At 44.5% G+C, this 16,347-nt stretch overlaps 1 protein-coding gene across 1 annotated transcript; it reads right to left on the minus strand.

Moving 5' to 3' along the window:
• Positions 1–10,168: 10,168 nt before the first annotated feature.
• Positions 10,169–14,850, minus strand: LOC137362388 (probable G-protein coupled receptor 139). Its single transcript, XM_068026798.1, has 2 exons — positions 14,784–14,850; positions 10,169–11,079 (listed from the first exon to the last, which is right to left on the minus strand). The coding sequence occupies exons 1-2, from the start codon at positions 14,848–14,850 to the stop codon at positions 10,169–10,171; spliced, it is 978 nt and encodes a 325-aa protein (XP_067882899.1).
• Positions 14,851–16,347: the final 1,497 nt, after the last annotated feature.

A 16,347-nucleotide genomic window follows, 5' to 3' on the forward strand; every position in this document is an offset into this window, starting at 1 on the left:
CTGGAAATTCCGCCTAGCAAATCGTTCCCCCGTCACATTTTTCCCCCTGAAAATTTATCACCCCCCCTTAAATGTTTCCTCCCACCCCACAATTTATTTCTCCCCCCTGCAAATTCCTCCTCTCCCTACTCAAAGTTTAACCACGGCAACATTGCCCCCCTGGAAAATTCCCGCACTGCAAATCCCCCCACCCCGACCCATGGATGGACACCCCCATCTACTTACCCCTCATCTGCAGACCCCTATCTGATATCTCTCCTGTGAACAGACCCCCATCAGAATGCCCCCAGCAACAGACTCTCATCTAAATGCACATCCTGTGAACAGATCCTCCATCTAAATGCCTTCAGGAACAGACTCCAACCTAAGTACCCCCAGGAACAGTCTCCCATTTAAATACCCCTCCTGTGAACAGTCTCCCTTCTAAAACCCCATGTGAACAGACCCCCAACTAATGCCCCTCCTGTGTACAGGCCCCCCATGTAATTAATCCCTCCCCTCCCCGTCAAAGGTCCCACATCTAAGCACCCCATGAACAGACTGGAGATTCTGCACTCACCCTCCCAGTTTAAACCTGGAGAATCCTCCCACTCCAATTTTAAACTTGGAGAATACCCCCTCCTTTTTTAGCATAACTAATTCCCTGTGTATATATTGCCCTCTATTTCTCCCCTCTGCTCCCACTGTAAACAACCCCCCCTTTCTAAATACCCACCCTGCCCTGTAAAAGCCAATCTCTACTATTTCCTGTTCCATCTCCCCCGTGAGCATCCGCACCCCCCGCCCCCGGTGTAACTACCATAACAGTCAACAGCCCGCCCTCCCTCCCACCCCCCACCGTGTAATCTCCATCACTTTCCTGGGTTTGGCTCCGTCTCCCGACAATCTATAATTCATTTTAATTCCAGGTCTGGGTAAGCCACTGGAATTCCATCAACTGGCTCCCAGACCCCCGGCACCTTTAACTTATGTACGGCCATAGCAGGGCCGGGCACAGAGCAATGACCAATACCCCAGAGGCTAACGGCATACTGAGCCTTTAACGCACAGGAAGATCCCAGCCCAGAAACATCCCTCTCAGCAGAACGGCTTTTCGCCTGTTCTCCCCGTCAGCTTCAGGGAATGAAACAGAGGAAGACACACAGAGCCACACACACTGACTTACACAAGGACGGGAGAGAGCCATTCAGCCCTTTGAGCCTGTCCCACCCATGTTAGATCATAGAACAAAGAACAAAGAAAATTACAGCACAGGAACAGGCCGTTCGGCTCTCCAAGCCTGCGCCGATCCAGATCCTAAATCTAAACCAGTCGCCTATTTTCCAAGGGTCAGTATCTCTTTGCTTCATGCCCATTCACGTACCAGTCTAGATACACCTTAAAAGACGCTATCGTTCCCACATCTACCACCTCCGCTGGCAACGCGTTCCAGGCACCCACCATCCTCTGCGTAAAGAACTTTCCACGCATATCCCCCCTAAATTTCTCCCGTCTCACATTGAACTCGAGACCCCCATGAATAGAATTCCCCACTCTGGGAAAAAGCTTCTTGCTATCCACCCTGTTAAAACCTCTCATGATTTTACAAACCTCAATCAGGTCCCCCCTCAACCTCCGTCTTTCTAATGAAAATAATCCTAATCTACTCAACCGCTCTTCATAGCTAGCGCCCTCCATACCAGGCAACATCCTGGTGAACCTCCTCTGCACCCTCTCCAAAGCATCTACATCATTTTGGTAATGTGGCGACCAGAATTGCACGCAGTATTCCAAATGTGGGCGAACCAAAGTCCAATACAACTGTAACATGACCTGCCAACTCTTGGACTCAATACCCCGGCCGATGAAGGAAAGCATGCCGTATGCCTTCTTGACCACTCGATTGACCTGCCAAGCCACCTTCAGGGAACAATGGACCTGAACGCCCAAATCTCTCTGTACATCAATTTTCCCCAGGACTTTTCCATTTACTGAATGGTTCACTCTTGAATTGGATCTTCCAAAATGCATCACCTCGCATTTGCCCTGATTGAACTCCATCTGCCATTTCTCTGCCCAACTCTCCAATCTCTCTATTCTGCTGAATTCTCTGACAGTCCCCTTCACTATCTGCTACTCCACAAATCTTAGAATCGTCTGCAAACTTGCTAATCAGACGACCTATATTTTCCTCCAAATCATTTATGTATATCACAAACAACAGTGGTCCCAGCACGGATCCCTGTGGAACACCACTGGTCACACGTCTCCATTTTGAGAAACTACCTTCCACTGCTACTCTCTGTCTCCTGTTGCCCAGCCAGTTCTTTATCCATCCAGCTAGTACACCCTGGATCCCATGCGACTTCACTTTCTCCATCAGCCTACCATGGGGAAACTTATCAAACGCCTTACTGAAGTCCATGTATATGACATCGACAGCCCTTCCCTCATAAATCAACTTCATCACTTCCTCAAGGAATTCTATTGAATTGATAAGACATGACCTTCCCTGCACAAAACCATGTTGCCTATCACTGATGAGCCCATTTTCTTCCAAATGGGAATAGATCCTATCCCTCAGTATTTTCTCCAGCAGCTTCCCTACCACTGACGTCAGGCTCACCGGTCTATAATTACCTGGATTATCCCTGCTACCCTTCTTAAACAAGGGGACAACATTAGCAATTCTCCTGTCCTCCAGGACCTCACCTGTGTTTAATGATGGTGCAAAGATATCTGCTAAGGCCCCAGCTATTTCCTCTCTCGCTTCCCTCAGTAACCTGGGATAGATCCCATCCGGACCTGGGGACTTGTCCACATTAATGCCTTTTAGAATACTCAACACTTCCTCCCTCCTTATGCCAACTTGACCTAGAGTAATCAAACATCTATCCTTAACCTCAACATCCCTCATGTCCCTCTCCTCGGTGAATACCGATGCAAAGTACTCGTTTAGAATCTCATCCATTTTCTCTGACTCCACGCATAACTTTCCTCCTTTGTCCTTGAGTGGGCCAATCCTTTCTCTAGTTACCCTCTTGCTCCTTATATATGAATAAAAGGCTTTGGGATTTTCCTTAACCCTGTTTGCTCAAGATATTTCATGACCCCTTTTAGCCCTCTTGATTCCTCGTTTCAGATTGGTCCTACATTCCCGATATTCTTCCAAAGCTTCGTCTTTCTACAGCCGCCTAGACCTTATGTATGCTTCCTTTTTCCTCTTAGATAGCCTCACAATTTCACCTGTCATCCATCGTTCCCTAATCTTGCCATTTCTATCCCTCATTTTCACAGGAACATTTCTCTCCTGCACGCGAATCAACCTCTCTTTAAATGACTCCCACATATCAAATGTGGATTTACCTTCAAACAGCTGCTCCCAACCTACATTTCCCAGCTCCTGCCGAATTTTGGTATAGTTGGCCTTCCCCCAATTCAGCACTCTTCCTTTAGGACCACTCTCATCTTTGTCCATGAGTATTCTAAAACTTACAGAATTGCGATCACTATTCCCAAAGTAGTCCCCTACTGAAACTTCAACCACCTGGCCGGGCTCATTCCCCAACACCAGGTCCAGTATGGCCCCTTCCCGAGTTGGTCTATTTACATATAGGTCTAGAAAACCCTCCTGGATGCTCCTTACAAATTCTGCTCCATCTAGACCTGGAACACTAAGTGAATCCCAGTCAATGTTGGGAAAATTAAAATCTGCTATCACCACCACCCTGTTGCTCCTACATCTTTCCATAATCTGTTTACATATTTGTACCTCTATCTCACGCTCGCTGTTGGGAGGCCTGTAGTACAGCCCCAACATTGTTACCGCACCCTTCCTATTTCTGAGTTCTGCCCATATTGCCTCACTGCTCCAGTCCTCCATAGTGCCCTCCTTCAGCACAGCTGTGATATCCTCTTTGACCATTAATGCAACTCCTCCACCTCTTTTACCTCCCTCTCTATCCCGCCTGAAACATCGATATCCTGGGATATTTAGTTGCCAATCATGCCCTTCCCTCAACCAAGTCCCAGCAATAGCAATAACATCGTACTCCCATGTACTAATCCAAGCCCTAAGTTCATCTGCCTTACCTACTACACTTCTTGCAATATAACAAATGCACCTCAGACCACCAGTCCCTTTGCGTTCATGATCTGCTCGCTGCCTACTCTTTCCCTTAGTCACGCTGACTTCATTATCTGGTTCCTTACAGGCTTTAGTTACTACCTCCTTACTGTCCACTGACCTCCTCATTTGGTTCCCATCTCCCTGCCACATTAGTTTAAAACCTCCCCAACAGCGTTAGCAAAATCATGGCTGATCTGTCCATTCCGTCAATGAGCCACATGAAGACAGGTAGAGATAGTCGGGGAGCAGGCACACAGAGAGACAAAGTAACTGTGCTGGACTCGGACTTGATGCCAATGTTGAAACCAGGGTGGAGGGGAGGAGGGTGGTTGTGAATTGGCTGCCCGTTCAGCATCTTTCCCCTGTTTTTACATCAATAGGAGCAAAATTGCGGAGAGATGAAAAGCAAGATCCCGGTTCACAAACACCCTGTACAACACCAAGGCACAGAGTTCAAATCCACCCACAGGCAGGGGGATAGAGACACAGAAAACAGAATCCGGAGTTAGGAAAGAACAGAGAGAGAGAGACAAAATAAATGGAAAGAGAGATTAAGAATGACATGCAGGGAGTCAGAAGCCAGTGAGAGAGAAACTGAGAGCAGAGCGTCAGAAATCCAGAGAAGGGCAGAGAGAGAGAGAAATGGAGACATACAGAGAGAGAGAGAGAGAGAGAGGGAGCTGGAGGTGCAGAGAGCGAATACAGCAGTGATGTAGATATTGAGAGACGCAGATACGGAAAGAAGCGGAGGGGCAGAGATACAAAGTAAGATGTGTTTACGGAATAACGAGGGCTGTCTCGGGGCGGCGGGGAGGGGGGTAGTGGAATGCAGAGATAATCTTGCAGGAAAGGAGGAGCAGAGATGTAAAGATTTAGGCATTTGGAAGTGAGTGAGTGAAGAAATGGAATGAGAGAGAGAGACAGATAAAGATGCAGAGAGTCGCAGAAAGAGAATGAAAAATGAAAACTTGTGAGACTCTGGAGAGGGGCAGAGATAGAAAGGATGTTGAGAGATACAGAGATAGGGATTTAAAAATGTGAAGAAACATAGCTAGGAACAAGGAGGAAGGTTCAAGGAACAGGTTGCAGCAAGACATGGAGAGAGGGAAACCTACGGCATTACATTGACTGTTCTGGAGCAGCGCTTCCCAAACAATTTGCTTCGGAGCACCCTCCAGCCCTCTCCATTGTGGTAAAAAAACACAGAACGCCGAAAACACAAAACCAAAATACTGCGGATGCTGGAGTTCAGAAATAAAAACCGTGCTGGAAATACTGAGCATTTCCAGCTTTTCTTTGTTTTCTTTCAGCCACGCTAACACACTTTTCTGTATCTAGAAATAAATTTGACAATGACACATCTGTATGTATTATTACTTACTCTCTGGTTTTACCTTGATGTGGCCATTAAAACGGTTGACTCCTTTTGAAGGCGGGAGGATGCTACAGGGATAGGGAACCTTTTAGTGGCTGGAGAGTTTACAGATACAGGGAGGGTTGAGTGGCTGCAGGAGGTTACAGAGATAGGGAGGTTTTCTGGGGCTGGAGGATATTGCAGAGGCGTTGGAAGAGGTTATAAAGATTCCGAGAGCTGCAGGGTCTGGTGGAGGTTACAGAGTTATGATGGTTATCGGGCTTTGAGTAGATAGAGATTTATGAGGGTTTAGGGGCTGGGGCAGCCTACAGAGATATGGAGGTTTGTAAGGGCTGGAGGAGCTTTCTGAAGTAGTGAGGGCTGTCGTAGCTACTGGAGCTTACAGGGATAGTGAGGTGTGTGGAATATTGAGGAGGTTACAGAGACGGAGAAACCTGATAGGGATTGGAGGATGTTCCAGCATTCGGGAGGTTTGTATTATCTAGAGGATGTTACCAAGATAGGGATCAGCTGTAGGGACTGCAGGAGGTCAGAGACATAGGCAGTGTCAGCGGTTTCAGACATTATTGAAGCGATAGGGAGGGTTGTAGAGGCTGGTGCAGATGACAGAGGTAGAATTATTTTTTCAGGGCTGATGAGATTACAGAAATCGAGATGGATATAGTGTCTGGAGGAGGTTACAGAGATGTGGAGGGCTTTAGGGGGCTGGCGGATCTGACAGAAATTGGAAGGATTGTAGGGGTCAGGAAGTTGCAGAGATATGGAGAGTGTCGGGGTTGGAGGAATTTTCAGAGATATGGAGAGTTGTAGGATCTGGAGAGAATTCCAGAGCTCAGAGCCTCAGCAACTAACAGAGATATGGAGCGTTTCAGGGTTGGAAGAGATTACAGACATAGAGAGAGCTGTGAAAGTGGAAGAGAGTACAGAGTTAGGGAGGGTTATAGTAGTGGAGGAGGTTACAGACATTGGGAGGGTTGTCGGAATGAAGGAGCTTTCAGAGGTAGGAAGGGCTGTAGCGTAGATTTTGATTATTGATTTTTCAGGTATGAAAGGAATTAATAAGAATTGTGTGAACATTAGCCTTTTTCTGCTGGTGTTAGATTCAAGGGCAGACCTTTAAATTCGAAAGCAGGCAATTGATGATGGAAGAGAATATTGCTTGTGTGGAACTCTCTCCCATGAAAAAATAAATCAGGAAAGGCTGGAGCTTTATGAATAATTTTAAACCTGGGGTGGACAGATTTTGTTTCCCGCCAAGTGCCTTGAGGAATATGAACTCTGAGGCGGGTTACGGAGTTCAGATTCAGATCTGCTATGATGTCACTGAATGGCAGTTCAAACTTGTGGGCTCAATGGCCTCCAGCTAATTATCTGTATGCCAGTAGTAAGAACATTAAACTGAGCAGATTAGATCCCGTTATTATGTGCAAGAAATGATGAACAATCATTTATTTTTGGATGTACTTGTAGCCTCACAGTAGATTTTACTTCTACCGAGGATTATCACATTAACACCAACATCCTCTCCTACTCATTTCCCCTCATTCTCTTCTCAGCACCATTTATTTCCACGAGAAGTCAGTTCGGACTGCCACAAGACTCATAGACTCATACTGGATTGTGTGTGTGGGGGGGAGCGCGAGTGGGCGGGTGGGGGGAGGTGGGGGGTGGGTGGGTGTACGTGCATGTGTGTGTTTATATGTGAGTGTTTGTGTGTGTGAATGTGAGCGTGCTTTGATGTTATTCTTTAATGGGCTGTGGGCGTGGATAGCTCGGCCAGCATTTATTGACCGTGTCTAATTGCTCATGAGAATGACTTGGTGAGTTTTAATCAGTATGTGTGTGTGTGTTTGAGATGGTGTTTATGAATGTCGGGTCACTGACTCGTAACTTCAACTCTGCTTCTCTTTCCACAGATGCTGCCAGACCTGCTGAGTGGTTCCAGCATTTCTTGTTTTTATTTCAGATTTCCAGCATCCGCAGTATTCTGCTTTCAGTTTATGAATGTGGCTGCGTGTTTGTACTTGTGTGTATGTCACATTGAGCGGGGCATGGGGGTAAATATTTTAACCTATGTGACTCCTAAAAATATTAATCGTTTAAAAACTTTCAGTTCTCTTTCATTCATTGGGATTGGTCAGTATTTATATCTGGCCCATTTGAAGTTCATTTGTTCTTTTTTTTTGTCTTTGCCTCTCACTAAGATGGCGGTCGCTGACGGACAACACGACAGGCCACGGCCATTATTGCTGGCAAAGACAATCCGGGAAGAGACAGGAATAAGCCAAAATTATCCGTCTTCTCCAACAGCGCCAGGAGCAATTTGTGACTTTCTAGCTGCAGCAAGCAGATTGTTTTATTTGTTTAAAATAGTTATGAAAGAAAATATGTTCCATTTCTTTCTGGCAATTCCTTGGATTCCCTCATCCAAGTGGCCCAGTCATCACCTGAGAAAAAAAAGACAGAGTTTGTTGGCAGGCTATTCTCCATGGAAGGCTGCACAACTAAGCCAGATCCTGGAACACACTCAATATTAGAAAATGTGGGAGCTCCATTGCCGGGGGAACAGCAGCTCGTTGAAGACAGAAGGCCGGGCATTATCTTCTCAAGGGGCAAGTAAGGATCGGCAATTAATGCTGGTGTTGCTAATGGGAAGCACATGCTGTGAATCAATCAATACAGAAAATATTTTGGAAACAGATTTATTCTTTCATAGAGTGGTGAATGACACTGCAGTATGTACTTATGATCTGTGAGTAAGTAAGTTTGGTTTATGAATGGGTTAATGTGCGATCTCAATCTAATAGTGCCACTGAATGTGAGATGGTAGGTGAATAATGTCCATATTCTCGTTTGTCTCAGCTCATCTGCTGTGGAAACCATCAGCCATGCCTTTGTTTTTCTAAAACTTGATAAATCACATGCTCTCCTTACTGGCCTCCCTATTTCCACTCTCCATAACGTTCAGTACATCCAACTCCCTGCTGTCCAATCTCTTAACTCGGATTCGGCCCCGTTCACCCATCCCCCTCGTGTTTGCTGACCGACATTCGACCCTGGTTCAACAACATGATTTTTTTTAAAGAAATACTCATCCTTGTGTTCAGATCCTTCCATGACCTCATCCCCATCTCTGTCACCTCCTCAGGCTCCACACCCTTCCCTATGTCTGTATATCCTACACAAGCGCCAACAAAACTCCCCAACTGTATCACGTCCTGCAACCCCTAATACAGTCGCTGTTGCTGAAACCTCCTCCAGCCCTACAACCCGCCCTATCCCAGTATCCTCCTCCAGCCCTGAAACTCACCCTGTCTCCGCAACCACATCGAGCCAGTACAACCCCCCTTACCTCGATAAAATCCTCCAACCCTCCAGCCCGCCCAATCTCCCTAACTTCCTCAAGCCCCTACAACCCTCCCTATCCCTTTAATATTTACAAACCCTACAACCATCCCCATCTCTGTTTCCTACTCGGGCCCATCACCCCGCCTATCTATGGAAACTCCTCCTGCCTCTACCACTCGCCGAGATTCTGCACTACTTTAATTATGGCAGCTTGAGCATTTCCAAATAAAACTCCCAACAACACCACAGTCTGACTCAGGGATAGATATAGGGAGAGAGTGAGAGCAGTGACCAAGTTGGGGGGAATGTAAGGGAGAAGGAATCAATAAAGTGTCTACAAAATATGAACAAGTAATATTAATATTAATGACTGACACAAAAAAATTTCCACCATCTGCAGCATTTTGCTTGTCTCCAACCACGTTTTGTTTTCTGAGTTGCACTGATGAACTGTGAATGGAACCAGTGATGATTGAGGGGAGAGTGTGATTGCTATTTCCCTTCATATTCTACAGAGGGAACTCTATCTACCCACTTGTCTGTCCGGTCCTCCAAAGGTCAATTCTTGCCTACCAGCACACTGTTCTTTGTCATGTGCAACCATCCACCTCGCCAAACCCGGACAGTGCAGCGATGAGGACTGTTTGGAAAAACTCGTACTGTTTTCACTGGAAGGAAGGAGGTGGAGGGGCGACATGATAGAGGTTTATAAAGTTATGAGCGGCATGGACAGAGTGGATAGTCAGAAGCTTTTTCCCAGGGTGGAAGAGTCAGTTACTAGGGGACAGAGGTTTAAGGCACGAGGGGCAATGTTTAGAGGGGATGTGCGAGGCAAGTCTTTTACACAGAGGGTGGTGTGTGCCTGGAACTTGCTGCCAGGGTAGGTGATGGAAGCAGACACGATAGCGAAGTTTAAGAGACATCTTGACAAATATATGAATAGGAAGGGAATAGAGGGATATGGGCCCCGGAAGTGCAGAAGGTGTTAGTTTCGGCAGGCATCAAGATTGGCGCATGCTTGGAGTGCCGAATGGCCTGTTCCTGTGCTGTACCGTTCTTTGTTATTTGTTCTTTGTTCTTTGTATATCCGGAATCCAACTGTTCACTTCTGGCACGCTTCCCAGCTGCCCTTTGGTGCGTGTGACAACCCCAACACCAGTGGTTTTTCAGTCATCAAGCTCTCTGTCATCTCTTCTCTGCTGCTGCACTGCTGTTTGGAAAGTGTCTCTTCATGAGCCCAACCCACCAATGTTTTGTGGGTCAGTTACCTCTTTCCCATTGTGGATAAATATTACATTCAAGTACTGGAAATACAGGGACCCGCCTCTGGGCAGCTCTCAGTTGTATTGTTTATTCATTAGTTGAATAATTGATGTAACTGGATATTTCACCGCGCTTTTGAACTGGTCTCTGAACTTGGACTGAGTCACCCCATAAATAAATGTATTTGTGCAGCAACTTAAAATCCGCAACATCCATGCGACCTGTCGAAATATAGATTCAGAACTGTTGTGATCCTTGGGATCGGATACTGTGATGTTATAATATAAGAAATGTATAACATGCACCAACCATAGAAGTATGAAGCTGCCTGATATGGTGAAGAGTAAAATCACAGACTTCCTTCTGCTTTCCATCTCTGGGTCACTGCGATTCTCTCTCTTGTTTTGACGCCTCAGTCCCTTACGGACTCGATTGGCCACTAAAATGTGTCTGACTGTCAGAGCGTTGAGCAACAGAATTAAAGCGAATGGGAGCAATGGGGTCAAAAGCTTATTAAACCAGTCAAATCCCACCCATCCATTATCAGCATAATAGTTTGCTTTTATAACACAAAACCATGGTACGTTGTCCATTATCCATGCAGGCTGCAGGATAAAGTATTGGGGGATGTTTTTAAAACAGAGCAGAATGCAGGTTGTAGCTAGAACCACAGCCGCAGTTTTCTCGGTGCAATATTTTGTTTTCAGCTTCTGGCAACAAATGGCCACAAATCGATCAAAGGTGAAAGTGATGGTGAACCAGACAGAACAGTCTGTGGCTGCACAGACCAGGACAATGTTAACACTGCACACAGGGGTGATATTCAGGAAGGAGCCTGGGAAATAATAAATACTGATCCTCAACAGTATGACCTCAGTGACCATGACCAGTAGATCTGCCGTTGCCATAGTCACCAGGTAGCGAGTGGTGCAGGTGGAGAGGCCGCATTTTCCTCGTGCCAGGATCACAATCGCCACTAAATTAACTGGAAGAGAGAAAAGGGCATAATGACTGGAAATTAATGATCAACATTTTACAGACTGTAAGGGCAGGATTTTATCACATCAGATAGGTATGTTGCTGGCATGCCAGAGGTTAAAATTTTAAAAATGTTAACTCCAAGCACAACCCACCTCTGACCCGTCCATTTCTGGTTTTAATGGAGCTGTGACAGGGGATGGGCAGACCCCCGTTCCAAGGAGGCAGGTTAGCAATTGGAATATTTTACTGATGCTGGAAATTTCTGATTTTCTGTGTTTGACAGGTTTAACTCTGTCTGGCCCGCTTTCCCTGTTATCATAGGGAACATTTGCATGTGGAACTCCATGGACAAAGAAAGCCGGGTTTAGCCATTCTAACCATCCCCCACCAGAACTGGAGCCCGAACGGCGGGATTAGACCCCAGTCCCGGAATTAGACCCGCCCGTCCAGGATCAGAAGTCCCTCCAGGATTGGACTCCTCTCCCTTGATCAGACCATACGTTTTCTCTTGGAGAACATACTCACCAGGACCCATCCTGCCCTGGCCTGAGATCACACTTTAGGAGAGGAGCCCCTCCCCTGCTTTCAGGATTGGCAACCCAATGATCGGACATTTCAACACTCTCTCTCGCTCTAGAGTTGGAGACCCGGATGTCAGGCAGGTACTCCCATACCCCGGGGTCAGTATTTGGACAGCACTGGTCCTGAAATATGGTCGACACTCCTTCCTGCCCAATTAGAAGCAAAGCCTGTTAGTGTTACATCAGGCGGGGTACCTGTCAAGGATTAAAAAGTTAGTGTATGCAGTTTAAACTCTGGAAGACCTATCCCCACCTTTGTCACTCACCCGTTGCTATCTTCACCAAAGTATAAACAATATATTGACACTGCTGCAAATCTTATTGAAAATAGGACAACGTTGAAGATGAAAATGTGTTGTAGCGCCACTAAGCTAGTAGACAAGAGGACCAGGCTAATGCCGCGGGGAACGGATGCAAATCCCACCAAGATAGAAGGTAGTAAATATTCGATAAAGTAATCAAAGAGTGGGAAAAGCTTATGGTTCGGATTCATTGCGTCCACAGATAATAAAAAGATAGGGAAAAAGCAAAAGAGGCATTATTATCGGTTTATTAATAATCATCAGGTAAAGAAATCGTCTCAGAGGACTGACCGACAGTTAATGTGGTTGTTGTATTTTACACGTAAGTCAGTAAATCTCCAAATTACTATATATCAGTTAGCGTCAGAGCACAGAAGATACTGGAATCCCTTTTCTGAGATTTAACGGATAAACACCTGGAACCACAGAATATAATGAAGAATATTCAGCATATATTCCAAAATGAAGGTCATACTTGACCAACCTTATTGGATTTTTGAATAATGTCAGAAAGCATAGACACGTGTAATACAGTTGATGTAATGGCCATTAATTTTCCATAGGTCTTCAGTAAGGGACCATGTATCAGACTGATGACTAATCTCAGAGCAAGTGGATTTAGGGGACAAGTAGCAGAATGGACAGCAATCTGACTACAAAAACAGAACATAGGGAATATGGGTTAAAGGAATTTTGTCAGATTGGCAGAAGTTGGGTAGTGTTTTCCACAAAGGGCAGCGCTGCGAATACTGTCCTTCACCACTTAAATAAACCATCTGGATGTGGGAAGTAGAAGCACAATTTCACACTTTGCAGCCAAGTCCCAATTCAGAGTACAGTTGATACCGAGTAAGAATGCAACCAAATACCTGAAAACATTTTAAATAAGACTTGATAAAGTTGCACAAGGGGCATTTAAATGCCAAATTATTTTGAGAAGTGCTAAGTGTGAGCTGCTGAATTTTGTTCTGAAAAATAAGCATCTCAAATAATGCTTGGACGACAAGATGCTGAATGGGGTCAAAGGGGAAAAGGAGTTCAGGGGACAGATTCTCAAATCATTTAAAGTAGCAACACACTTGAGGTTGTTTTCGTTGGAGAGAAGGAGGAGGAGAGGTGACTTAATAGAGACATATAAGATAATCAGAGGGTTAGATAGGGTGGATAGTGAGCGTCTTTTTCCTCGGATGGTGATGGCAAACACGAGGGGACATAGCTTCAAGTTGAGGGGTGATAGATATAGGACAGATGTGAGAGGTAGTTTCTTTACTCAGAGAGTAGTAAGGGCGTGGAATGCCCTGCCTGCAGCAGTAGTAGATTCGCCAACTTTAAGGGCATTTAAGTGGACATTGGATAGACACATGGATGAAAATGGAATAGTGTAGGTCAGATGGTTTCACAGGTCGGCGCAACATCGAGGGCCGAAGGGCCTGTACTGCGCTGTAATATTCTAATTCTAATCTAAAAACATGTTAATGGACCCGTAAAATACAAAACAATCACAGGAACTCAATTCCAGAGGATTGGAATTGAAAAAAAAACAAAAGAGCTGAGCTTATACTAAAACAGAACCATGTTTTTACAAAACTTGACATACTGTGTGCTGTTCCAGTCTCCATGTTACAAAAAGGATACTGATGAACTCAAGATGCTGCAATTATTTTAACAGGATGATACAGGAGCTTAGAGAAGCGTACTGTTTATTTCACAATTCATATTTTATAAAGGTATTATTTACCTCACTTCGTCTGATGTCTGTATTATGAAAACCGGATATGTATGTTCATTAGCTATAGGTATCTGCTCACAGGGACACAGCTCAGTGAACAAAGGACAGAGATTGATACAGGTTACATCTGGTGAGATTCTGAACCTGAGACATGAACTGATCCGTCAAATGTTAATCTGTTACAGCAGTGGACGATTCAACAAGCACAGCCCAAAATTTATCCTGTGCCATTAATAGTTAATTGGTTTCAGCACACGTGACCCACAGCTTCGCAGGACAATGTGGAAGAAGGGATTAATCAGCAATAAAATGAATAGTGTTAACAGTAACTGTACTCAGCTTAAGAATAAGTCATTATTTCAGTCTTAGAATACTGTATCAGTGCTGTTCTGCGGTTAAATGTTCGGTAAATAGTTAGCATCTTGTTTCAGTCGGAACAGTTCAAAAGGAAACAGAGAAATATCAATACATGTAGATTTATACATGGATTAGAAGACCTCAGTAAACATCTTCCGCTTGGCAATCAATTCTTATGACCCAAAGGCATCTCAATAGAGAGATCTATCATCTGTAACAAAGATTTCAATATAGAAATAGATTGGACAATTGCAGTCATTACAGTAAAACATGCGCACTGGGATCAGGTGTCCCACTCCAGTTCATGACCAACACTCCGCACAATTCCACAATGACAGATACTCCCAATAGTACATGACCACTGGAGTCAGATGTTTCGCTGCAGTTAGTGACCCACACTCAGTACAATTCTACAGTGACAGATAGTCCCAATAATACCTTCTTCTAAATATTTGGCTTCAGTGATATCTAAGATAACATTATACGATTTTCCATTAAATGCAAACTCTTGATAATTCAGAGAGCCTATCAGTTACAATCAGAGCTTTATTATCAGTTAAGGGAATACAATAAAACCGCAGTGATAATGCAGGATATTTAAAATAACAAAATGATATTAGTAGTCGGTTGTCTGTATATCGCTGCCCACTATATTACCAAGTAACATTCTTTATCAGAGAAGTAATATAGACCAGCTCACACACAGTTTTACACAACTTCAATGGTTAAAAACATTTACCAGGAACACCAATGATGGCAAGGATCAGGTAATATATTTTCCTGATACGGATCAGTGTTTCAAGCATTTTCTGTATGAAGTGATCTGTTCCTTTGTATTGAAGGCAATCTATCTATATTAAACTCTGAGGTGATACATTCCCAGAGCCTATAATTTATACCCTGTGGAATCTCCACAGGGAAATTTAAATTGCATTTTAAAAAAAATTTGAACAAACAGATTACAACATCGAGTTCAGTCCCTATTGTAATAAAATATATATATGTGTCTGACGTTGAACTGGAAAACTGCTAAGAATGGACTATTCTAATCACATCAATTAACTCATGGAAATTAGAAGCCGTATTCTCCTAGCAATGAGGTTGTTCTTTCAAACATCATCTATCATATATCTAGTCGCGTGTTGTTTCAGTGATGCCCTTCACTCGACTGTGGCCATTCAGCGATTTAACTCCAAATGTGTGGATGTTTCCCTCAGGGCTGCTCTACTTCACTGTGGATTCTGGCTGTCCCCTTTAACTTTGTCATTCAGTAATTAAATATCAAGCACAGAATATCTCTCAAGGCTGCTCTTCTTCATTGTGTGATTTGGCTGCTTCTTTAACTGTGGACTTTCAATTAAGTGATTAAAATCGTTATTTGTGACTATGCATTGCAGAACTGAGCTAATGCAGCAAGTCATCCTTCATTACCAATACTACCCCCCATCCTTTACCTATTTCCTATCCTTCCTAAATGGTGAATACCCTTGAAATTTCAGTTCCCAGCTTTGGTCAGCTGCAGCCACGTATCCGTTAAAGAATATCCTTGGTAACTAATGTTCCATCAATTCATAGATTCTACCTTAATGTGAATGCTAGATGCAGTCGTTAGAGTGCCTTACATTTGGCCTTTTATAACTTGTTTCCCCATATTTTGACCCAATTTCATGCTGCCCTTTGTTTCTGCTGCCTTCCACTTTCGCTTACTTCCTTTGTTACTGCCATTACCAGCTTCGTTTTCTCCTATCTGAAACCCCTCTCAGGTTCCCATCCTCTGCCAAGCTAGTGTCAAACCTCGCCAGCATCACCAGCAAATCATCCTGCGAGGATATTGGTCTAGGTTCTGCTAAGGTATAATCCATCCATAATGTCGAGTTTCCACCTGCCCAGAACTAGTACTGATGCCTCAAGAATCTAAAGTCCTCCCACCTGAACCACCTTTCCAGCAACGCCTTCATTTGCTCGAAATTCCTATTTCTGTACTCACTAGCATGCAGCACTGGGAGTAATCATGAATTTACTCCTTTTGAAGTCTTGCGTTTTAATATCTTTCCTATCTCTCTACAATCTGTTTCCAGGTCTTCATTCCTCTTTCTACCTTTCTTTCGTAGAGATGTGGTCCATGAGCTCTGGCTGTTCACCCACCCTGCAGTTGCACAGTGACATCCTTGATGCCGTCGCCAGGGAGACAACATACCATCCTGGATTCACATATATGGTCGCAGACATGCCTGTCTGTTCACTTAATTATTGAATCCCCAACAACCTTCACTGTTTCACCTCTCTTCCTCCTGTCCTGTGCA

This window comes from Heterodontus francisci, unplaced genomic scaffold (assembly GCF_036365525.1).
Source record: "Heterodontus francisci isolate sHetFra1 unplaced genomic scaffold, sHetFra1.hap1 HAP1_SCAFFOLD_56, whole genome shotgun sequence".
NCBI classification, from domain to species: Eukaryota; Metazoa; Chordata; class Chondrichthyes; order Heterodontiformes; family Heterodontidae; genus Heterodontus; species Heterodontus francisci.